The sequence below is a fragment of the Pygoscelis adeliae genome, unplaced genomic scaffold (assembly GCF_000699105.1).
Source record: "Pygoscelis adeliae isolate BGI_AS28 unplaced genomic scaffold, ASM69910v1 Scaffold294, whole genome shotgun sequence".
Lineage (NCBI taxonomy): Eukaryota > Metazoa > Chordata > Aves > Sphenisciformes > Spheniscidae > Pygoscelis > Pygoscelis adeliae.
In genome coordinates this window covers 2,224,720-2,249,380 of record NW_008824722.1, presented here as the reverse complement: position 1 = coordinate 2,249,380, position 24,661 = coordinate 2,224,720, and the positions used below count along the sequence as shown (strand labels likewise).

Below are 24,661 nucleotides of genomic sequence, written 5' to 3'. Positions count from 1 at the left end.
AGGTACGGTAGCTACGCGTCTCCCAGTGATGCCCATTCTGTATCTACTGAATCTATGTACTTTCCATAGGTCCTGCCAAATCCACCAAGACATCTAGCCAGAACTGACCTACACTGTGTTAACCTAAAAATTCCTGGCTAATGTTCCACTTACAGATTTTTGGTTTCTTTTTATCATAACAGAGAAGTATGTAACCCTTTTCTTCAGTGGTTTTGCCAAGTGCTGGAATAATTGAGGAGTTCCTGACAGTTCAAAAGTCAGCACAAAGCCAGCAAGCCAATTTTTCATATTCTTTCATATTCTTCTGTCAATGACCTGGTTTGAAGTTTCCATATTACTACTAATAATTAGCAAACTAGGATCATGTTCACAGTGCTGTATAAGTCTTAAAGGAATACATTTCTATGCCCAAGAAACACGTAATTACAATATCTGGATCTCCAACAGTGGGAATAGCTTCTTCTCTAACAAAACTTTCAGAAATCTTCTTAAATCACCCCAATAACATATGCATTCCTGAGATAGATATCTGCAGCACCCTGCAAATGCCTGGTTCTGTCAGTTCATGTAATTTATATATTAAAACATCTCCAAATGCATAGTGTTGTGAAATTCTGCCATCTCAGATATCCTAAAAACGCAGTCTAGCTTGGTTTAAGAGGACATTTGTTGTAAAAATATCTGTATCACCTAGTTTGCAAACATTTCAAACATAACAAATTAATGCACTCCAAAGCTGATAGCACTTACTATGCCATTAACTTACTCCATTAACAGAAACATGCTTTCTGTTATATCAGAGGTAAAACATTTTAGTCTTACGTATAAGGTCCTACACTTATTTTTTCATATACCAAATACTCTTGTGCTTTTACAGAAATTAATACAACACTTTTGCGAAAAGCTTTAATATAAATGACAAATGCCGTAAAACAGTCAAAGGGAGTTATGTGTCTCAAAGGACCATTTTGAGGCAAAATATAGGTAGAAGCAGGAGTATATGAATATGAAGAATGCTTCACTGTTACGAGCAGTATTAAAAAGCAAAAACTGAATGCAAGGGTGACAGATTGATCTTCTGTGCAAAAAGGCTGGGATAGGAGGGGTGAAAAATGACAGCAGAAATAAAGAGAGGGCAGGTTGCAGTGCGTATTTTCCTGATGTTCCTAAAGTGGGGTCTATTTGATTCCCTGTGTTACTGGTTTTGTACGTTATCTCTGGCACCAAACAAAGTAATTAGTTGCTTCAAGGACAGCAAGAAAGTCACACAAGAATTTATGGTATAATATTATCATAGAAGTAACTGCTGATGATGGTTCAGAGGCAGGATGAAGAATAAATCAGATGCACTTTAATCAAACAATTGGAAGTAAGGAGGAAGTCCTGTTTTGAACTTGCAAAAGGAAGATCCAGCAGTAGCTGCTTGTTGAAACAGGTTTAAGGCTGCAACATTTCAGAACCTGAAGGGCTAAATTATGGGGAGCTACAACGAACATGAAATCTGGTATATCAGTACAGTGGCATCATCCCAGTCTTCCACAGCTCTTGATATTTAGATTAAATATAAACAGAATTAATGTGGATGGCAGCTCCATTACCTAGCAGAAGTACATTTGCATACATAATTCTGGAACAAAGCACTGAAACATGGCCACTGAGGGGCCAAAGGAGATTTGGAAGATTTGTTGCATTCAATTATGTCACTCCTAGTTAGAATACGTACACCTTACCACAGCATAAACACTGCCCAAGGGTAATATATAAGCCAAAAAAGTTAAGCTAATATCTTAGAAGACATAATAAATCTTCTCTTGTACTGTCTGAGGCACTGTCAGCTGCATCTGTCATATGATGTGAAAGCATTTTGGAATCATCTTCCAGAGTACAAATCATCAAATCCAAGAAGGTGTAAAAATTAGATCGGTCTCAGGGAACATAATCACAACTCACTGGCTGCAGTAATTTCAGGAGCTGTGTGAAATCTTTGATTTCATTAGTAACTTGAAATTCAATTCCTATTCACTGAAATATACATCCTGACTGCAATCTGAATAAAAGTCTTCTTTTCTACATTATCAAGAGGCTTGCAATTTTTTGCGGTTTCTGTATGTGCGTGTGTTTTCAAAACAATACTAGATGATACTACTAATTAATTTTTTCTCAGTTCAAGAATCCTGTAAGTTGTCCTGTTCTAAAATAGACTGCACAAAACCACCAAGCCCTTTAAAGAGTGTTTGCATTATCCCTGAAAGCTCAGGCAGTTCTCATCCTTCATTTTAGTGAAGTGTTGAAACGTACCTTCACCCTACTCAGTTTAGATACACGCATCACATCATTTGGTTAAACATCCTATGTCAATTTGGGCCTAGAGCTGATTTTTCAGCTCTAATTCAATTTTTTTCAAACTGAATTAGACTTACAAGATTGAGTGAAACACACTGTGTTGTTTTGTTTCACCTGGTATTGTAAACAGTATAAGAAAACATCATTATCTGTACTTCACAGGTGCATAAAAAGATTTATGTCCTTTGCTCCTTCCAGTGGACTCACGGCTCTCCCTACTGGTTTTGATAACAGCCTGCAAAGATCCTTCTGTACTTCACCTCTGCTAAAGTAACACAGGAGAGCTCTAGTTACCGCAACCAACAACTGCATAAATCAACACGTATGTATATATCTTTATATTGCTCCTTCAGTAATCTAAACCACACTCGATGGCTCTGAAACTGGTTCCATGTTTAAGAACTTGTCATTTTTTCCTTGGTACAATTATATACACTGATGTTACACTAAGTAAATGCTTCTCCATAACCTTTTCAGAGAACAGCTTTCTCATACCCCTGAAATGACAAGTAAACACAATTCAGAGGTATCAGTAGCAACAGAAAGGTGACATTGTATTTTAAAAATGTTTTAAAAGTTTGATTCTGGGAAGTTTGTATGAATTTCCAAGGGGAAAAAAGCTAGAAAGTGTTAGAAAAGTACCAGGTGGCATTAGCTTGCAGTCAACGAAAAATCACCAGTTCTTACACCAGAGGCAAATTGAGATCCCAGCTCAGATAATTACTATCAGCATTATATCATTATATGAGATTTCTGAGATCGAGGATCAAATGATACTATGAACGGCAGGGAACAGTTCCTCTTGATTGAGACTGTGGTTGTATTTCTTCACAAAATAATCACTGACCCAACAAGAGTAATGGTACTCTTGACTTTGGTTTGGTAAGGAGGACAGTCCCTACAAAAGAGAAAGTCATAACTTTTGACATAGCAATCATGAACTGATTTACTTCGGATGAAAGGGGAATTTAGACTTATCTATTACTATGCCTCTGATTTCCAAAAGACAGACTTTTGAAATAAAAAAAAATAAATAAAGTAACTAGTGAAGAACTACTAAAGTACATGAACTGGAATGCAGGACGGCACCATTTGTTAAGTCAATAGTAGAAAGGCAATTTAAAACCCAAATAAGAAAAATGGAAGATAGAATAAATGGACCAACTCTTAAATCTTGAAAAACAAAATCACGTTTTAAAAAGATCAAAGAAGTAGAGAGACTATAATGAACAGGAAAGGGTCAGCAAAAAGACACAAAGCATAAAGAGAATTACCAAAAATTAAGTTAAACTTTGGAAAGTATACTAAAACAAGGTGCAAAAGACACTTTAACGATTCTACTATATTATAAGTAAGAAATGAAGAAAGAGTAGATATTATATATAGCCTAAATATATCCCATTACTACTACTTTCTATGCTGTTGAAAAAAGCTAGAAAGTGTTAGAAAAGTACCAGGTGGCATTAGCTTGCAGTCAACGAAAAATCACCAGTTCTTACACCAGAGGCAAATTGAGATCCCAGCTCAGATAATTACTATCAGCATTATATCATTATATGAGATTTCTGAGATCGAGGATCAAATGATACTATGAACGGCAGGGAACAGTTCCTCTTGATTGAGACTGTGGTTGTATTTCTTCACAAAATAATCACTGACCCAACAAGAGTAATGGTACTCTTGACTTTGGTTTGGTAAGGAGGACAGTCCCTACAAAAGAGAAAGTCATAACTTTTGACATAGCAATCATGAACTGATTTACTTCGGATGAAAGGGGAATTTAGACTTATCTATTACTATGCCTCTGATTTCCAAAAGACAGACTTTTGAAATAAAAAAAATAAATAAAGTAACTAGTGAAGAACTACTAAAGTACATGAACTGGAATGCAGGACGGCACCATTTGTTAAGTCAATAGTAGAAAGGCAATTTAAAACCCAAATAAGAAAAATGGAAGATAGAATAAATGGACCAACTCTTAAATCTTGAAAAACAAAATCACGTTTTAAAAAGATCAAAGAAGTAGAGAGACTATAATGAACAGGAAAGGGTCAGCAAAAAGACACAAAGCATAAAGAGAATTACCAAAAATTAAGTTAAACTTTGGAAAGTATACTAAAACAAGGTGCAAAAGACACTTTAACGATTCTACTATATTATAAGTAAGAAATGAAGAAAGAGTAGATATTATATATAGCCTAAATATATCCCATTACTACTACTTTCTATGCTGTTCAGTAAGGTTGGTCATTTGGATTATAGGTATTTATGGGAGAAGCATACACTAAATTCTGGAAATGATCTTTCCCAAGACCACCTACAGTATGACTACCGATCTGCAGAACTAGTTAAAATCCAAAAAATACCTGGGCAACTAGAGGCCTTCTAGGCTAATTCCACTCACAAGAAAACACTAGTATAAATGTTCATGGTTTTCTCCTGCTTATGTAGTATCATGTATATCAAAATCAAGAAATAATTTTTCTTGTCTAGAAAATTAGTGATCTTTTGATATGATTAGATGACACATTCAATGGATACATATTGATTTTTTCCCCATTTCTTATTTGCCAACATTTTTTTCCTTTTTTCTTTCTTTCAAAACTCACTCAGTTACTGCAACAAATACAACGAGGCCAGACTAACAGGTCTGCAGTTACCAGAATCATCATTTTTTCCACTGCTGCATGGACATAACAGCCATTAAAGCGTGAAGAACCTGGCATTAAGTGCATTTATTATAAGACACTGTAAGATAATGGACAGGATAGAAGGGAGGGGAGTGAGACATTACTGGTGTTCTGCAGAACAGTCTTGTAATTGTATTTAGTGCTTTCACTAATGACTCTGGCTCAGAAATGTAAGCATGTGAAAATGAAATCTGGTAATAACAAAACCAAGGATTGGTCACTGTTAAGAGAACTATGATACAAGAAGAGGTGAACGTTCTTGAAGATGAGAGGTCTAGTAATTTCATTAAATAGTATTATTCAAAGTGCAAAATGTAACAAGAATGTCACTTGAGAATTATACTTAAGAAAGGTCTAATTCAAATTTCTGCAATAAACTGGGGCCTCAAAAGGAAAACAATACAGAAAGCCCTGGATCTACACCCACTTGGAAATGCAAGTTAGCCCCATCTTGAGGAAAAGGTAAATATTTACTTAGGATGCACAAAAAGACTAGATGCAAGAAAATACAGTGTTAATGATAGTGTAGAGGGAACTGGTGAGACTTTCTCTGGATCTACGTGCTCAGAAAAGATTCACCAACCCTGGGACAGGTACACAGGTTACTAGGATGAGCAGGGATATGGCAAATCTGTTTTACAGAAGGAAACTGTAATGGTGTGGTTTGATCAGCCTGGTAACCAGACGGCATTAAGCATGCATATTGTGCCCTTTTCCGACATCTCTGGTATCAGTGAAGGATGCAGAGGTATACTGCCATGTTCTTTCCTGGTCTTCAGAGGAAAGGGATAGTATAGCCAAACACTGTCACAGAACAAATGTTGTACGCTCACTGTGAATGAATTTCTGTTCCTTACCATCCCAAGACTGAAGTTCTATATTTAACTTCTAATTGGTTTTTAAGATGGAGTCTGGAAGATTTATGAAAGGAATTTTTAGACATGTTTTCCTGAGAGAGCAGGGATTTGAACAATTTCTATTGAGGTTGTTCCTAGCATCTAGAAGCACCTTACATTTAATAAGGTGACTTCACCATTTTGAATTAAACATACCTCCTACGGTAATCTGGCTATATAGTCACAGTCATGTTCACTGTGCACAAGAAAAAGAGACCCAGCAACCCTCAATAGGTGAGTTGGGCTTGCCCGATTTGGCAACTCATCTGAGATGAGTAAAAAGAGGGGCAGTCTGCACCTGTTCACCAACATGCTATCAAGGCTCTTCCCATCATCTGTTCTCACTTGTTTTCATCAGAGAAGATTTGGCATAGTTACTCTCATTAAGGTGATCAGTAAGCATGCCAGATTTCAGCCTTTTACCTGGTGTTATCTTGACCTCATGGCAGATCTTTCTAGAAAGATTTCCCTAGTTTTCCAAGGAAATGCCAGAACTGGCTGGAGAGGAAGAAAATGAAGTATGAGATTTGTAACACACTATGATGCAGTATGGGAATTTATTTCCCATTCAGGAATGAAGACAGATGTGAATGAAGATACAGAGCCCTCCCGGCTCTGACCAAATGTCCATTTAAACCAGGACCCTTCCGTGAATTGTCCCTTTCCCAGCCAGGAAAGCTGCAGCCAACTTACTCATTCCTAGTACTTACCTATGCTGTACCACACCTTTGGCCATTCCTTTTTGTCCTTACCTGAACCTTTTCTAGTTTTGAAAAGTTTCATCTTTTTCAGATGAGCAGACTGGAATTGCCCACAATATTCAAAATGCAGGTTCTTTGCGTTTTGCTGTAGTCCAATGGATGTTCTCTGATTTGTTCTCTCTTCCTTTAATAATACTCCCTAATATATTTTTAAATGATACTGAGCAGACATTTTCATGGCATTATCCACTATAATCTCAGAACACCTTTCCTGTATTTTAATGGTTAGCCCAGAACAGATTGTTTTTTTCTCCCTTTCATCACCTAATATTTATCTTCATTAAATTTCATCTGCCATTTTACTGCCCAGTCATGGAGTCCTGTATATTACTTCTGTCCTTCTTCAAAATCAACCCTTGTCTCTAATTCCCTGGTTAACTTAGTATCTGCTAGCAAACTTTGTCATTGCACATTTTCTCTCTTCTTCCAGGTCATTTGATTCTCCCTAAAACTGAACAGCCTGGGTATACTATCATAATCTCATGTTTTCTGAGTGCTCCTTCTAGAATAGCCTGATAATCTGTTGATCACACAGGCTCTCTGGCTTGCTTATGGATATGTAAGTTGATTGCTTTGCTCTCTAGATTGTATTCCAGTGCAGTTGCATGTAATAAACTAATGACTCAGAAAGTACCATGACAAATAAAGTGTACAACACAGTACCTTAAACGAACAGTCTAAATTGATATTTTTGAAGCAATTTGAACTACCCTGATATTCCAAATTTACTTGATACTTCATATATTTCTTTCTCGGTACATACTTACTTTTTTCTGTGATACGCTTCAGGAAAAAAAAAAGTTATAAAATTCTAATTGATCTGTAACGGATAGAAAGAGCAATGTATCCTTTTTAACCAGTGTAAGTCTCCTTTGTCTGCTTGACCTTTAATTGTTTCCAAGACATGCAAAGAGAAATGCATTCAAACAGAAACGTCACATTCAGCCTCTTTTCAATGTGGAAATGAAATATATTCAATTTAATTCTTCCAATTCTGATAGATTTTACAATTACAAATAGAAACATCATGTTTAAATTACCAAGTCATAACAATCAAAGGCTCAGGAGAGGGGTTTTTTTTAGTACAAAACCTATAATTTTCTTATAATGAAAGTTTACTGCCACCTGTACTCAGGTAAACCATGTGACAGTTTGGATTTCTCCTGTTTAAAAAAAAGTGGTATTATACTCACAGTTTGTGAAGACTGTTAAGTCCAACAAACATTTCCGGTGTTAGGCAACCAATTCTATTATTTGAAAGATCCCTGAAACAAACAAAAAAAATATGTGAAACATTAGGGCTGTCTTATTCATATACACACCTACATAATCACATACAGCCTCTTTCTTTTTAACACTTAAGGAGTTAGAGACAAACGAGAAATAAAACCTTTTTCCATAATGTAACATAACTGAATTAAATAGATTTAACTACTTTTATATTAACATTATTGAGCAATATGCCACAATTAAACATACCATACTGCAACTTATACTAATTGCATTAAAATCTGATTTTATCTATGTGGCAAATAAAAAACCAAAAATTATTTCCGTTATAAAGAATTTTCTTTATCAAAGTTACTAGCACGTTTGTTTACTTATGAAAAATACTATGCATTTTGTTGCATGCAGCCAAAATTGATACCTTTTTACTGTTTACTAATGTCTCATCTCATTGACAGCATCCTTTCTTGCCGAAGAAGTCACAGAAACCAGAGGGTAATTAATTTTTGAGCTAGTAAGAAGGTCAGTCTTGATAAGCACTTGGCAAGCTCTTCTGACAGCAATACTGTGGCTGTCTCTGACCACAAATAGTACAAGGCATTATGTTGCATAACTCTTGTCTGCAGAAAGGTGAATGGATGTTTTCTGTACAAGTCATACATACAATATAATGTAAAGGATACTTATTGGAAGGAGGCAAAAATAGGTATGAACAATTATGTTGTGATAACAACATGAATACTGCCCCTTGGTGCATTCGGAACTAGTGTTTAATTTTTACGTATTTGGTTTTCAACCTTGACTCAAATTTTCCTTCTTATCAGGTATGGGTTTTTAAATAATTGCAGTAATGTAAGGATTTTAAGTGATTATACATCCATTAAAATGTTAAAACTGATCTGAATACATTCTTGTTTTAGAATCAGTGGTAGTCTTCTGATTCCTTTGTTACATTGTGCGGATTCCCTATTTTTCTATTGTTACATGAGAACACTAAAGTAATCCAACAGGAGAATAAAGGTTGCAGTTTGACAAATCCAGTTATTGCTTTCATGGAGACGTATCCAATTAGCTAGAATGTGAAGGCAATATCTTTAGAATTCACTACAAAGTCGTCTTCTATCAGACAAAGAATATATTGTTGTACAATTAAATGATGAAACATTGCATTAGAATGAAAATATTTCTTAAATGTTTGTTAGGGATATTAAGTAGGCAACAGCTGAGAAAATAGTGTGGATAACAATATAGTGCAATAATTGCATATTAGCATTATTCTTCAAGTTTTCCTAATGAAAGCTACAGAGAAAATCTAAAAATGCCAGTTTAAGACAAACAAACAAACATACATATATAGAGAGAAACATCTTTCTATTAGAAGAGGTAAATAGTAAACAAGAACCTACCCAGAATTCTTAGATGGGCAATGCTTTACTTCTGCCTAAGCAAAGTCTGAACACGTATAGAAGAAATGTATCACTGGCTGGGGTATAATTTGGGTAGCAAAAGTAAATTTAATCTAAACTAGCCAAAGCAAGTGCATATTTCTCTGTGTGTGGCACACAGTAAAACGGTATTTTTAACAAAGCAAAAGGCTACAGCCCCTTTTCTCAAAGTTTATTTCAATGAGTGTTATTTTTACAATAAGATATATGGCAGTGACTGAAATCTCTGTGTTGTAAAGCATGTTTTCTAAAAAAACATTAGCAAAAAGAAAAAGACAGCTTGCTGCACATTCCTCCAAACTAATATATGTTATATTAGACATAATTCAATTCGTAATGTACAAAGCTAGTGTTCATTTTCAGGAGTAAGACATTTAACTTACTAATGCTGACTCGTAAAATTGATGTTAGAGAAAACAAAACTCTCCTCTGTTGAATAACTGAGTGCGATAATTTTAATGCTTCATAAATTTTCAGTTTTCATCAATTTTGCGTGTACTTTTTTGAGTAAACCCTTGAAATAATTCAGTTTGTCATTCAAATACAAATTATAACAGTTATTCAAATACAAATTATAACAGTTCTCCAAATCATTCACAGAAAACATTCTGATGTTGACAGCCCACGGTTTGTCTGTCTGACTTGCCATAGCCATATCTCTTGCAGTTGCCCATATTACATCAGCTTCTGCTTTTCACAGCATCATTTATATTTCACACGTGAAATAAGATGTGAATGCAAAGTACAGTCTTAAAGTAATTACTGTATTCAGCATTCAAGTTTACACTATTTATTAATTTTGCTCAACTGTCTGCTACCCAATAGTTGCACAGTGAAGGAGTGCAGAGATTTTCTTGTGTACCATGAAACTACAGCGATTTGTTTCAAACACGTGGCAGTCTAGTAATGAATCGATTCCCTGTCTCTAGATTGCTCCTGGTGTTACTTGTTCATATCAGTGACAAGGGTTTTTTTGAGATCTAGCGTGATAAATCTCAACATCGCCATTCCTAGTTTGCTGAAGAGTCTTTTCTTCTGACTTTTCCAAGTGCCTAATGACTTCCTCTTCCTTGACTTGTCTCTCCTGGCTGACCCAAGGCTCCACCCGTGCAGTCTTCAGATGTGCAGCCCATGACTTGCACAGGTTTCCTGGTTTTCCCACAAGAGGTCAGGGTTGTGTTATTAGAGTATGCGGCCAAAGCAACAATTAGCACTCATTTTGATCATTTCATTGTATTGTTACCCCTGTATACAGAGTGAGCAAGAAAGTTTCAACCTAATGTTTTTCTTTGTATTAAAAATGTATATGCTACTCTGACTTCATCATTATTATGTCATTGGCTTTCTACCCAAATGCACTAAAACTTAGTGGTCGATGTTAGAAAATACTGCTACCTGCATGATCAGAGATGGAAATCTTTTACTTAGGTTGTGCAGTGTTCCCTGTACGTAGCAGTTAGGGAATTTAACCCAAGAGCAAAAAAGCAGAAGGATTTGTAAATTTTTTTTTTCTGTGGATTTGCATTCCTTCTCATCTAAATCTTCCCATCCCATGAAAATAATCCCCGTTTTCTCATAGGTTTTCTCATCACACATAAGACAGCACACACGATGGCTAGGCTGATTTCTGGCATGTGCTGATGGCCTGGTTAGCCAGTACATGGACATTTGGATGCTGTCACTTGGAAAATTATAATTGAAAAAGGGTTCATCTCACTTTTCCTTTAGGCTGATTAGAACTAAGGAGGGTCTGTAATCCTTGTTCATTAAAAGTAAAAAGGCCCACTTGTAGGATCTTAGTAACTTAGATATTTTTACCCTCTACAAATGTAGTTTAAAAATCAGCCAGTGCTTTCAAAAGTACTACGAGAACATTTTCAAAGAGAGGAATGCAAGAATGATGGACAGGGAATATATTGTTTCCTTAGAAAACCATGCCAAAAATAAAAAATACCAAGCGTAGTCAATGTGAGAGGTATGAAAATGGTAGACAAATTCTAAAGCATGACGAAGTTTCCTTTCTAAGAATTTATTTTACAGACCTGGTCTGTGATAAAAGTAAAGTAGACCTTACATAACGAAAAAAACTTAGGGTAGCAGAAAACATTGTTTACACATATTTAAACCACTCAGTTTTATTTCTGATTAATGTCTATAGTGATATATTGTCTGCTAAGTCATTAATTAGGTGTGGTTTTTAACTTTGTAGATGTACTTGTTAGGACATCTTTGGAGAGCAAACAGATAATTTTAAATGGGAAAAGGTAAAAAAGAGGGGGGAAATGGAAAAAAAGAAGGGAAAGAAGAAGAAAAACGCATGGTAAATTTAAAAAGCACAGTGTGTGATTTTCTATTTTACAGCCAGTGTTCTTATGTGATTATTGCTTGGTGGCATATTTGAGTTGCCCAAGGATAGAAATGTCGATACAAACACAATTTTCAGAATAATTCAAATGGAATTAACACTTACAGGCGCTTGAGTTCTGAAAGTCCATGGAAGGCCCCTGGCTCAATTGTGCTGATCAAATTATTCTTCAGATCTCTAGAGAGACATAATAGGAGGAGCAATTAATTATCACTTTACCAACTGTACTACTGTTATACACGAGGAGCGTGAAATCCAATGCAATTCCAACCTTTATTTGTCTTAGCTAAAACCAAGAATTAATTTCTTTTAAATAGTAACATCAAAAACATTACATCATTTGCAGTTTACAAAAACATATTTTTCCAAGTAAGATGGTTGAGATTAGATGTTAAAAAAAAATATATCTGCTTGTTTTAATTCTTCTCCTATTTGTACTTTTCAAAACAAGCTTACCAGCCATTCTTGCCCCAGGAAAAATGTTTTAATCAATGAGTGAATAAAATAATCAGTCAGCAAAGCAAGAGCCTTTTAGTTTGCTTATCCATTGTGCTGTGCACTTTACACTTAATAAATTTCTCATTTCCATCCGATGTAGGCAAAGCAGCTGGCATATGAGACATAAACAGATAGGTCAGGCTTCTGTCCTGAAATACAAGCAATTTCTCATATTTGGCAGATAGGTGCTTCATTTTGCACTTGGTGACAATCCAGAGGATCGGTTGTTGTGCAGATAAAGAATATTTCACTGGCGTTAGTAATCTCATCTGCTCTTGGCACAGTGCTTGGGGCCATGACACTGCTCTCAGCTCAGTCCCCACAGAGATTTACTACTGAATTGTCTCAAGGCTCTTCGTGATGTGAACCCTGAGGAAATGCCTTCAGTGCAATTAGATAAGCAGGCCTAGGAGGTAAATGCTGTAAATTCTTGTAGAGTCAGTGTTCATCTTCTGACAATTTGCAATTCATAGGGAATGTCTGGTGTGCGATAATATCAGTGTTGTTTTTCAGACTGGCCACTTCCAGCACGTTACAGCACATACACTGCTTGACTCTGCCAAAGTATGGATGTATCAACAGCCACATGAGTCATCTTATTTATGACTTTTTATTTTACTGCAAATAAAATGCACACTAGGTGAAATCTTGGTTCCACTAACTGCGATTGCCCTCAATAGGGCAAGATTTCATGCCAAATGTTCACAGTAGGATTTATTTTCATTTCAAAGTCAAAATCATAAATAAATATTTCTGTATTTTTGTAGCCATTTTTGCAGATCTTTTGAATACAGTTCCTAAAATTTGCGTGTCACACCCATTCGTTTTAGTGATGATGATGATGATGATGATGATGATGATGATGATGAGTGATCTGTCCCTAACAAAGACCTGAGTCAGACCCTTAACAGTCAAGTTCAGCTTTCAGCTTGCAACATGCAACACTCGGAGTCCTTAAGAAGGTGATAAGACATTCTGATTACTTATCTACAAGACGTTTTGTCTTACATATGTGAAATGCAGAGCTATCAAATGCACAGCAGTCCAAGACTGCAATTCTGATGGAGAAAAACCCTTGAAGTCCTTATCATCTCAGTTTAGAAAGTATATCTAGATATTCAGTTGTTTAAGTTGTAAAATCCTAACTGTAAACAAGGTTCAAGATAATCACTTAGCCTTGGTTAAAGTCTACTCAGCTCAAAGTTCACGCTGCATAATTGGCAAGGTACAATACACAAGTATGATACATGGCAACGTCACCTGTCCAATATTCTTAGGTTACCATTTCTTCTTTGTTCCAGTTTGCTCTACATAGTGCTTTCATCATGAATATGTGTTGCTCCTGATCTTGTGACATTATTGAAAAAAAGCAAAGGACCAGGAGAAAGGTAACAAGGGAGCTATTTATTCAAAATTTAAATCAAACAATAGGCTACGCTTTAAGTCTTTAAAATGCAAGTACTGCAAAGCATACAGGTTTAATTATTAAGAGTATCTGCAATTAAGTAACTCATCTGAAGTTACAAGCGTTCATAAAGCTAGGAAATATATTAGAAATTTTTTTAGCCATGCATGTCTGAAACCCAGTGGTTTAGTTTCTTACTGGTTTTATCTTACCTTGTTTTAGATATTTCAAAGTTCCTCTTTTTCAGTTGCTATTTTCACTAATAAACCATTATCTGTTTATTTTGCAAATGAAATAAACTTGATAAAATATACTAATCTCAGTCCAACACAAACACAATGGATATTACAAGAACATATTAAAACTGCACCAGCTATTCCAGTTGTCAAGTACTGATGTAACTTTTAAACAGCGATGCACAAATGTATGCATATATAGATACTTTAAGTATACGCATTACACAGCATAGGTCATTCCTATTTGCCTGCGCCACAATGGCAGTCCCTCGCTCATTGCTAAGCTAGTAAAAAGCATAAAACCCAGAAGTGCTTCCTTTTCCCTGCTACTGTGCAGTACAGAGATAAGTATGCCTGTACTGCCTGGGAAAGGGAGTGAGTCAGAGCCCACGAAATTCCCCATAGTCTCAAGAAACCAGCAATATGAGCCAGAGGCAGGGGGAGAAAAGGTGGCACATGGGAGGGGAGAGAAAAAGGAAAGTGTCAGGTGAGGAGACAGGTAAAGGTGCCAGAAAGGGGCAGAGCTTGGGCAAGGACCTTGATGATGATTTGGGGGTTCATAAGAAAGCTGCACAGTGTATGACTAATTCTAGGCATAGGTCTAAGCTTTCCTTTCTCCTGGAAATCACGTAAGCAAAACAATCGCAGAAACACAGATGTTAAGGTTGGTGCTTGCACTGATTCTTATCTGGCAAAGCACACAACAACCTCATGGACAACAGAGAGGAATTAGGGGCTACAGCCATCCTCCTGCGGGTATTCTGCCCTTCTCCCTATTCCCTAATCCAGGCAAAGCAGTTTTCTTCCTTGCTTTGTTCCCTTCCCTTCTACTGGATTTGGATGACAGTAGCTGATTTAATCACAAATGAAACACAGGAGATGATGCTTGTTATCATGAAAACACTCTCTAAGAATTGGAAGAAGCTTTGAGGTTTTTTTAAATTTTGTAGTCAAACATTTTCGTCTTAGCTCCCTGTCATGACAATTCCTTTAACTCCAAATTTTCCACACCATCTCATAAACAAAACTGTTTATACAAAACTTCTGCAGCCTCGTCTCCAGAGTCCCATCAACTTGCAAAGACAAGCCAATATGTTTGGTAAAAGTTAATCTACATGAGTGTATTCTCCTTTGATGGTTTAGGGTTTTTGCTGTGTGGGTGAGCCAAAGCCTCATTTTTTTTAACCTTCAAATATGCAATACTAAACAGTTTGGTCTACTCTGGTTCTGTTCACACCAAACATCAGGGCTTAGCTTTCTCTAGATAGCACTACTGACAATATCCTCATGAATGAAATGTAGATCCTTTTGCTTGTACAGTATGTTAAATATGTAAGTACTCAGGTTGAAGGAAGTTCTTTAACTTGCAGAAGGGAGTCTACATGGAAAAGACTGAAAGGTCACTGTTCTCGTCATGTGAACTTCCGTATTCTTAAAACTTAAAGACAAACAAACAAAACAAAACCCCTAACCCAATACTATAAATCCTTTGGATCTATGCTGATTCATCACAGGCTTTACACTGGGACACATCTGAAAACCACTTAAGAGGCATAGTTCAGGGCAAATATCCACATTTTAGGCAGGGGAAACTGACAGTTTTAATCATTAATCTTTCTATCAATTACACACGTTCTGTGTTAACCGACAACTCATTTAAATGCTCTGCAAGTTGTAATTAGGTGATCATCTTATAGCCAACAGTGGTAACAGCTCACAACAAATATAAAAAAGTCAGTATGAGTGGCAAACTGTTGGCAGGTGAGTTTTAATGCCAGTCAAAATAACCAAGTAGACAAAATGTCTTCCATTTACTGAAATCCTCTATGTTCTGGTTTATGGAAACTCTGCTCTTTTTCCCCATAACTTGTAACCACATAGGAAAAACCAGCATAATCCTAAACTATCGTCTACAGGAAGAAAAAAGGCCAGTTTAATGTTAGTAGAAGGCAGCCCATTTCAAGGAAAAGTGTCCATCACTTGCACTGTCCCAAACAAGACATCTGGTCTCCTTATTTTGGAAATTACACTTAAATTAGGTAGGTCATTTTAGTAAGGATATTCTCAGAAAATTGTAGATTATTATACTACCCACAATCCTGGCACTTTCTTAGTAATTAGTATTATTCCATAATGTTTCCATATACTTCTGGCCTAACAAAATAGGTGTTTTCTTCCTTGTCATCCTTGAAGACTAAAATGTGATTAAAATAAAGAAATAAAATTATCACAACTGTTAATCACTTACAATTCTTCCTTCTACATTAGGAGAATCTATTTGCTTGCCTCCCACTCATATTTTTTACAAAATTACTTTTATTAAAATATTAAATTAGCTTCTCCCATTTTCTAATTTAGCAAAGAGTTTGCTATAGTGAAGCCTTATAACAATGAGTATCAACTTTCACTGAGCTAAATAAAGAAACCAGAGTAAATTTGGTTGTATGTTTACATTTTTTCCCCAAGAGCTACTGCTGAGGTTTGGCAAAAGGTCATGATCCAAGGCATGCCAAACAGCAGCCCAGCCTGGGCCACACACATGCACACATGCATACATACCATGCAAGTGATTTTATCATCAGTCAAAAGTAAGAGAAAAGGGAAAGAACCCCAGTATCATAATATTGAATGACCACAGCGTGACCCAGCTAAAGTCCAAAAAGAAAGCATTTTCTAACTAACAGTTATGGTTTTGCATCATTTCTGATGCAGCATTCTAACTTTAAAGTATCTATTCTGAATCTGAATGACGTGTCATTAGTGGTGTGGGTGTATATATCTAGTGGCGTGACCTGAAAATAAATCTAAACCAAGTGCCTTGTCCAAGTACAGATAGATGGAAGCTACATGAAGTTAGCTACAGTCATAACAACTGCAGCACTTATGTCAAGGCTGCACAAAAATAAAATACTACAATATTTATTGAAATACATTTCCCCTAATTTTGTTACAGTTGCTCGATATACTTGCTGCATGGTACTCTGATCTTAACTAGATCTGAATAGGTAAAAGAACAATATCGAATGGACCATGTCATCATTAAAAACCAATCTCAAATGGTTACAGTAAGTTAACAGAGGAGAGTTTCCTTTTCACTTACAAGTCTGAACTTACATAAATTACATACGATAACCATTAAGCACTGTCTTCCTACATGTGTGTAGATAATTTGTGTGTATATGCAAATAATAGTCCCACAGGTAAAAACACTCGAGGATTCTTTTACTAAGTATTACAAGCTGCTGGGGGTTTATCAACTTACACATTGATCTTTGAACTGACTTTTACTTACTAAAGACATTTAAGAGGAGTTACCTCAACAAAACCAGCTGACTTAAGGAGAGGAAATCTGTGTTTGAAATATTCACTTCCTGATGTCTTAGCTGAGAGGTAAATGAAACAAGAGGAAGAAGCTACTAATGGGACTTTACAAGAACATTTAATAGCTACTCCAGGCCTCTCAGCTATTAGACATCTTCCATGGCCAAATCTCTGATTATCTAAATGTATTCTTGAGATTCTTGATGCTTCAAGTTCACAGGATACACTTACACAGTATAAAACATAGTGGGAAAAATCACTAAAATATACACAGTCCGTTAACAAAAGAATCAATTTATCTTAAACTACATTCTGATATTTTGGGCATTTTGTACCAACATCTATGCCTTCAGACACTGCAGATTCTTCCCCCAACTTACAATATATGTACTGTAGACATTTTGAATACATATTCATAACAAGAATGTTCAACTAATTCCAGTACTTCGTTCAAATTCCTGACATCGATACATCTTTCATAAAAAATTATAGGTTGTACCATGAGGACATCTGTGTTTAGAAAGCTGTCATTATGGTGCTGCAAACTTTCCAAAAAAGCTCTAAGAAGAGCAACCAGTTGTTGAGCAGATGCCAAATACCAGTGAAATATGACTGACTTTCCACATTTTGCATATTACTATGAAACAACAATAACAGCAAAAAAAAAAAAAAGGTCATATCTTCCACGTCTTTCTCATGCGAAATATTCCAGCTAAACTAAATGTCACCTTTGCCCAAGAAATGAATGCAGACTCGGGACCCCTGAAGAAGATTCACTTTTAAAACACCATTATGATCAGTGTGGTAGGAAAGAGGCATAATCAATGATGAAAGACAACATTTAGCACCTATCCTGCAGTCACGATAGTGAGTGTCAAGGTTAGCAGTCCTGGATACAGGAACAAAGAATTAAGATGACATTGGTAAAATGTGTTTGAAGGCATTTCAAACGCACCCATCTGTACAGTACCTATCAGGAGCAAGTGACTCGTTATTATACTTTGAAGGCCTGGATATTATCAAAACTTCTTTTCACCTCCATTGTTGGCGAAATCATTGTCAGTCACGCACTGTAGACTGAGAAACAGGCAAGTTAAGTGATATCCATTACCTGGCATCATCATCAATAACTAAAGCACTCCCATGAAACTCCAGAGCTCTTGTTTCTTGGTTTTTTATGATGAGAGTGGATATTTAATCTACTTTCCAGAATCAGAAAAGTTACAGTTGTGTTGCAGTTAAGTTTCAAGACATAAGGATAAATCTTTTTTTTAGATTATTCCCACAAGATAATTAACATAAACATGCATATAAACATGGACAATAATTGTCCAATAGTGGACAATTAGCCACAAAGGCTACAGGTCTTTTGTTTGTTTAGCATGTTGGTGCATGTTGATTATGCATTTTCCTTTAATTTTCTTTTTTAATCTAAGCCATTACTGGTTGGATTACCTAAAACAATAGACCCTAAGGACTGCACAAAAAAATAACTGCTGCCCGTTCAAGGTACTAATGAATGATCGGAAGTTTCAAACCAGTCACTTGATGGCAATAATGACATCTAGAACAACAGAAAGGTCATCACATTTTTGTTTTTTAATTTAAGGACGATGACTCACTCACATCAAATGTGCTGTGGTAATTTGGCAGCTATTCATTATTCAGGAACATGCCTAAAAGTGTTAAACAAAGTGCCAATAATGGCAGCTGAAACAAAACAGATACAGGCTTTATAGCAGTTTGCTTGCTCAAAATATCCCACAGAATGTTACAACGTATTTCATTGTAATGGTAATAATCATAGAGCAAGAATATGAGGCTCAGAGTATTTTAATTGAAGGAGCGGTATGTCAAATAAAGAAAAGTGAGGATAGACTTTCGTTGAAATTTTTTTGTTGATACATTTTTCTACATGTATACATTAGAAAATAACATTTTAAAAGATTAATTTTTCCAGCATAAACTCTAGCTTCAGTCTAAATATAGCATCAACCAATCAGAATCTGGGATGAGGATACAAAGACGTTTAGCATTTTGTAATTGATAGCTCAAAATGAAATGCATTTTCTAATAAAGAAAAATCACCAGTGCTTTCCAGATTCTTTTTCTTTGGCCTGTTTTCAAGAAGAAAAAATTCAGCAAAATATTCACATTCCAAACATACACAGCCATTCCTATTTTCTTTTCCTGGAAAATGCCACAAAAACAGAGATGTATGGTAGGGTCACGTTAGGTCTGAAAGTTATTGGTTATGTGGGTGCAAAAGCACATGCTTGGCAGTTGTAACCTGGGGAGTCGAGGCGGAGTGGCTGTGTTGCCCAGCAGGAGGAGTCCCGTGGATCACTTCCATGGGGCTGAAACAAGACTGAAAAGTCAGAAGCAATAAATGCCGAGGGAAGCACATAAAGTGGATTTCAGTGTCCACAGCTTTGCAGGCAGCTCTGCAGTGCCAGCAGAAAATACCTCCATGAGTGTTGGCAATCATGCCCTGGTGTACAGCGATAGATTTGGCATAGCATTGATTACGATAGCAGAGCTTGTGTCTACCCATAACTATGTAGAGACATGACGAGCACAGAAACCTTTGGTGGCTCAAAAGAGCCAGAGGCTTCCTTAATTTCTACAACCCTTGGGACTTCTCTGTGTGTTCATGCCTAGAATGCAGTTCAGCATGGGTTAGGTTTCTTGAGACATGTTCCATTCCTTTTGAAGAAAGGCTAACCATTGGGGAAAAAAGAAGAAGAAAAAAAAATCAGTTCTGAGCAGCATTCCAACCTGTGAGAAAACTGTTTGCAAAGAAAGTGGAAAAGTAGGGGGAAAAAGTATAGTCAACTTTTTTTTTTAAGTGAAGTGCACAGACCAAATCAAATGTAAAACAGACACTCAGAAAGTGAATAAAAAGTACTTTCTACTGAGAAAGGTTTAAACTCCAGTGCAGGAATTGTTATTCCACATTCTAAGACTGCAATTATTTGCCTGCTACAGATTTCCAGCAATGTGTATTCAACATCCTCCTTAGGTCAAATTCCAAACTCTGGAATCACAGTTTAACAGCATAATTACAATTTTGAAAATGAAATATTGGAAATTAATCCAGTATTTTCAGAAGTGCATCTGATTTAATTTTCCACAATAAAATAGGGAGATTTGCATTTTTACACTAAATTATCAGCGGTATCAGGATAATGAAAATGTGTTTTGTTAGCTATGAGAACCATAAAATATACAAAACATTGTATCATGGAGTTTGGGGTGTTGTTTTTTTTTTAAGGAAATGTTTGATTCTTTTTCTGTTACTAAACCAATATTGACTTGGAAGAATACAAGCAATTCTATATTGAATTTCAATTTGAACTTCAGAGAAATATTTTCTTCCATGGCTTAAAACATCCGAAGAAAAGAAGAAAGAATTCCACCCTGAGCTGTAAAGGAAAGATAAGTACCTGCAGATAGCCCATAGATTAACTTAGAGTAGTTCTGAGCCAAAAATAAGATAGTTTACTACTCAGTGTAAATCAATAAAATAAAAATCATCTTTCCTGTAATGTTTTATTTTATGGTAGTGTTTTCATAATACAGAAGTAGAACACTTCTAAAAATAAGGTGATTCAATTATAAAATGTCAAGGAGGGACTCCATCTTTCTGCCTGCTTACTACTTCTGTGTCATCTCATTAAAAGAGCAAGAATCTTAATTAACGGTATCACAAAGAACATAGTCACTGATTATATACTGAATCCTGAGCAACCTGCAGTCGTTATTTAGCTCATGATGGGAGACGGACAGGACAACACTGCAATAACCTTGACCCATCTCCAGGAACGAGCACGCTTAAAGCCATTCTTCCTATTTACCTGGGAATATGACAATGCCCAGATACCTTCCAGCATCACCTACAGCAGGAAGCCTTTTCCAGACAAGGAGGAGAAAAAACCTAGAGACCATTTGAACCTTTAATTCAGCCAATTCTAACTACATAGAACTCCTGTCAATTTAAACTGTCAATAAGAAGTGGTTTAAGGATAACAGGGTAGAATTGTCTATAAGCAGTTTAGCTCAGAGGAATTAAATCTTGGTGAAAGACTGGTCTGGGAATCCTTCCCCAGAAGCCTCTGTTTTATATAAACTGGGGCTTTGGTAATAACTTAGACAAATTTCAGTAATGTAAAAAACAACCATGTATGCCAATAAGAAGGCATGCAGAATTGTCTTCTCCTGCAGGAATTGGGAGTATCCTCGTCAACGACTCTGAAGAACTTCCCTGAGTATTTTCACTGCACAGTTTTTACATTTGCACTTTCCTGCAGGTACTTGCAGAAATTTTAAAATTCTTTTTGCTAAAATTTCATATGAAATATGGATGAATGATAGAGCAAACTAGAAGGTTGAAAAGTAAGGAGACGAGCATCTATACGAATGTACAATTTCTACACATTCTTTAAGCTCACCGCCATATACTTCATATGCCATACAATGCATACGTTGTAAGATTTTCAAGTAAAAATTATTTTAAACAAACTGAACAAATTATATTTCTTCTACCTCAGAAGTGCCAGACTGATATTAATGTCAAGCCAAATCCTCTCCTATTAAAAATAATAAGTTGGCACATGCTTTAAAGCTTGTCCCTGGTGGTCCCACTTGAAATGTTCTTTTTCAATGATTTCCATGCTTTGTTGTTTTTTTTTCTAGCGTTTCAGGCAAAATTACAGTTTTTTAAAATAAATTTTCTTTTGTTTATATAAATGTCTCAGTTATTCAGCTCCAGCATATGCAAAGATTATTAAAAAAACCAACAAAAATCAACACAGCTATAACAACACACAATAGTAGCTGGGGCCACAGGAACACCCACAGGTCTTCAAGCCCTGAAAGTATACCAAAAAATGGAGGAAACAGGAAAGGAAGCACAAAAAAAGGATGCGGGGAAAGAAGGAGTATGTTATTGTTGGAGATAATTATTGCTGAACACTGTTAGTATGTTTTGTTCAGTTAGATATCACTTCCTTTTCTATCTTTCTCACCGCACAGAGTAATAAAACTTCTTTTTCCAGCTTGTTTTTTCATACCTTCCTTCATGGCACCTCTTATCCTACCTTCTTCACATTGCCTCTCCCTCTGCCCCTCAGAAACGGTGCTTTGTTTCCACAGTCTTCCTACATAAGGCCAGGGACCCCGCTATTCTCTCCCACAAATAATTCAGTTTATTCGTCAAAACCTCATTCAGGCAGGAAGGGGGCAGGGAAGCCCACACGTGCTTTGGGGAGCCACAACCCAATTTCTCTGCTCCCTGCCTAGCCAGCTGTGCCATGCTGGTTTCCTAACGGGTTATTTTATTTTCAGTTCGTTGTGGAAGTGAATTAAGGACTGTATTTCTCAGTAAAGTGCACATGCTATATTGAGAATAAAAGCATACAGACAAGGGATTAATCAGCAATGGATACCTCACTTTAAAGCTCAGAATCATGTCCATATACAATAAATCCTAATATAACTATTTCCCTACTCAAAAAATTGTTAATACCTTCCAGTGCTGCTAGAGCTAGAAGTATTAAGGAAGAAACTTTGGTGAGAGCAAAGGTGCTTTATGGTGGCTATTTTAACACATGTATTTATAATCTGCACTTGATACATCTTCCTAAAGGATGACAGCATCTGACACAAATCGTGCGTTATCTTAATGACATCACTATATAAAACGTCAGATGAGTATATAATACAGCTGAGATGGCTGACTGCACATCAGACTGACTGAACTATTTCTGGTCCTAATGGGAAACAGAAGCCTAGATGCTCATAAATTCAATTAAGCGACTTCCTGAAACACAGCTAAACTTCATGTTATATAAATTAAAAAAAAAATTAAAAAATATTGTCCATGATTTAAACAGCTCTATAAACTAACTTTACAAGTTAGTTTATTTTATATTCCTGTCATTTAGGACTACTAATATTGACTTTTTATATAGAACACCTTATATAATTTTTCTAATGTGCAATGCCCTGATAAATCTATTCATGACTGTGCTATAGCAGAAATAATCTTAGTGTCTAATCAAGCAGCTTGTTCAACTATACAAGTAACAACTTATCTTGAAACAAAATGATGACTTAACAGCAAGTGTCCAGGCAAAACTCCTGAGAAACACTGCAAAGTGTTTTTACATACCTGTATTTTAAGAGGTGTATAAAAATAACTCCTTGTAATACTAACTCTTACATGTAATAAATGTATCTAAACTAGTAGACTATTAGACTGTTCTAGGTTAGGAATACAGCTACAGTTGACCCTGAGGAACTGGCATTGTATTTAATTGTACAGGTGCTTTGCACTGACTGACAACACAGGAAAGATGCTTTTCATTCTAACTTGACAGCAAAAGCCATCTGCAAATTATGACCTTTCAGTCCTGCCTACGGTTGTCTAATAGAACTTTCTTTCACTCTGTTTCTAAACAATCCACTCACTTTTAACCACTAGTGATTTTCCCTATATTTATTTCCCTTTGCTTACATTGCTATCCACTGAATTTCAAGCAGAAATGCCTGGCTTTTGTCATGTTCTGCACGTTTTGTATTCATGCAACAACAACAACTGTAATTTTGAAGATGTTTTTCCATTAAAATATTTCCCTGGGATTATATTTAATAAAAATATATGTCTTATATTCATTCCTCCCACTTTGAAACATTTTTATCTTTTAAACCTGAAAAGATACATACAGTACGTTTTGCCCTTTTAAAAAGTGATGAATCCCATACCTACTCATGCAACAACAACTGTAATTTTGAAGATGTTTTTCCATTAAAATATTTCCCTGGGATTATATTTAATAAAAATATATGTCTTATATTCATTCCTCCCACTTTGAAACATTTTTATCTTTTAAACCTGAAAAGATACATACAGTATGTTTTGCCCTTTTAAAAAGTGATGAATCCCATACCTACTCATAGAGCACATCACAGTACTAGACTGCGATCTAAATGCTTTTTAGACAAAAATAAAAAAAGTTTCTTAATACTTTTATGCAGTAAAACAAATTATTGAATTGCGGATTATGACCATCACTTGCAAACATCATTCTTACTAAACAAATCTAATAATCTTTTCTATAGTCCTGTTATGAACTGTTTAGATACTAGGATAATTATAATTTAGATACTAGGATAATGTAATATAAATGACTATACAAAGGCAAAAATTTCTTGATTATATGAGAGACATAAGGAGCACAAAGATAATGACCATTGCACCAGTAAAATATGATGGCGTGGAGAACTCTTCCAAGAATTTCAGTTACATACTACATCCAATTATTAATAATTATTTAAGTACTGATCAAGTCAAATTAGACCCTGTATTCCAAATGTCTCCTGCATCTCTTCATGAAGAAAACTTTCACAGATGAGGTTTTCCTAGTCCTTCATAAACTAAGCTTTATATTACCGTACATCAATAGGACTACAC

General features: G+C 35.8%; 1 protein-coding gene across 1 annotated transcript in view; it reads right to left on the bottom strand.

Moving 5' to 3' along the window:
* Window positions 1-24,661, bottom strand: part of LOC103916287 (probable G-protein coupled receptor 125) — a 245,912-nt gene that overhangs the window by 175,961 nt on the left and 45,290 nt on the right. The window contains exons 2-3 of the mRNA XM_009323256.1: window positions 11,833-11,904; window positions 7,884-7,955 (exon numbers count right to left, since the gene is read on the bottom strand). Of these exons, the coding sequence (XP_009321531.1) occupies window positions 7,884-7,915 (32 nt within the window). The 5' untranslated portion in view covers window positions 7,916-7,955; window positions 11,833-11,904. The remainder of the gene's footprint in view (window positions 1-7,883; window positions 7,956-11,832; window positions 11,905-24,661) is intronic.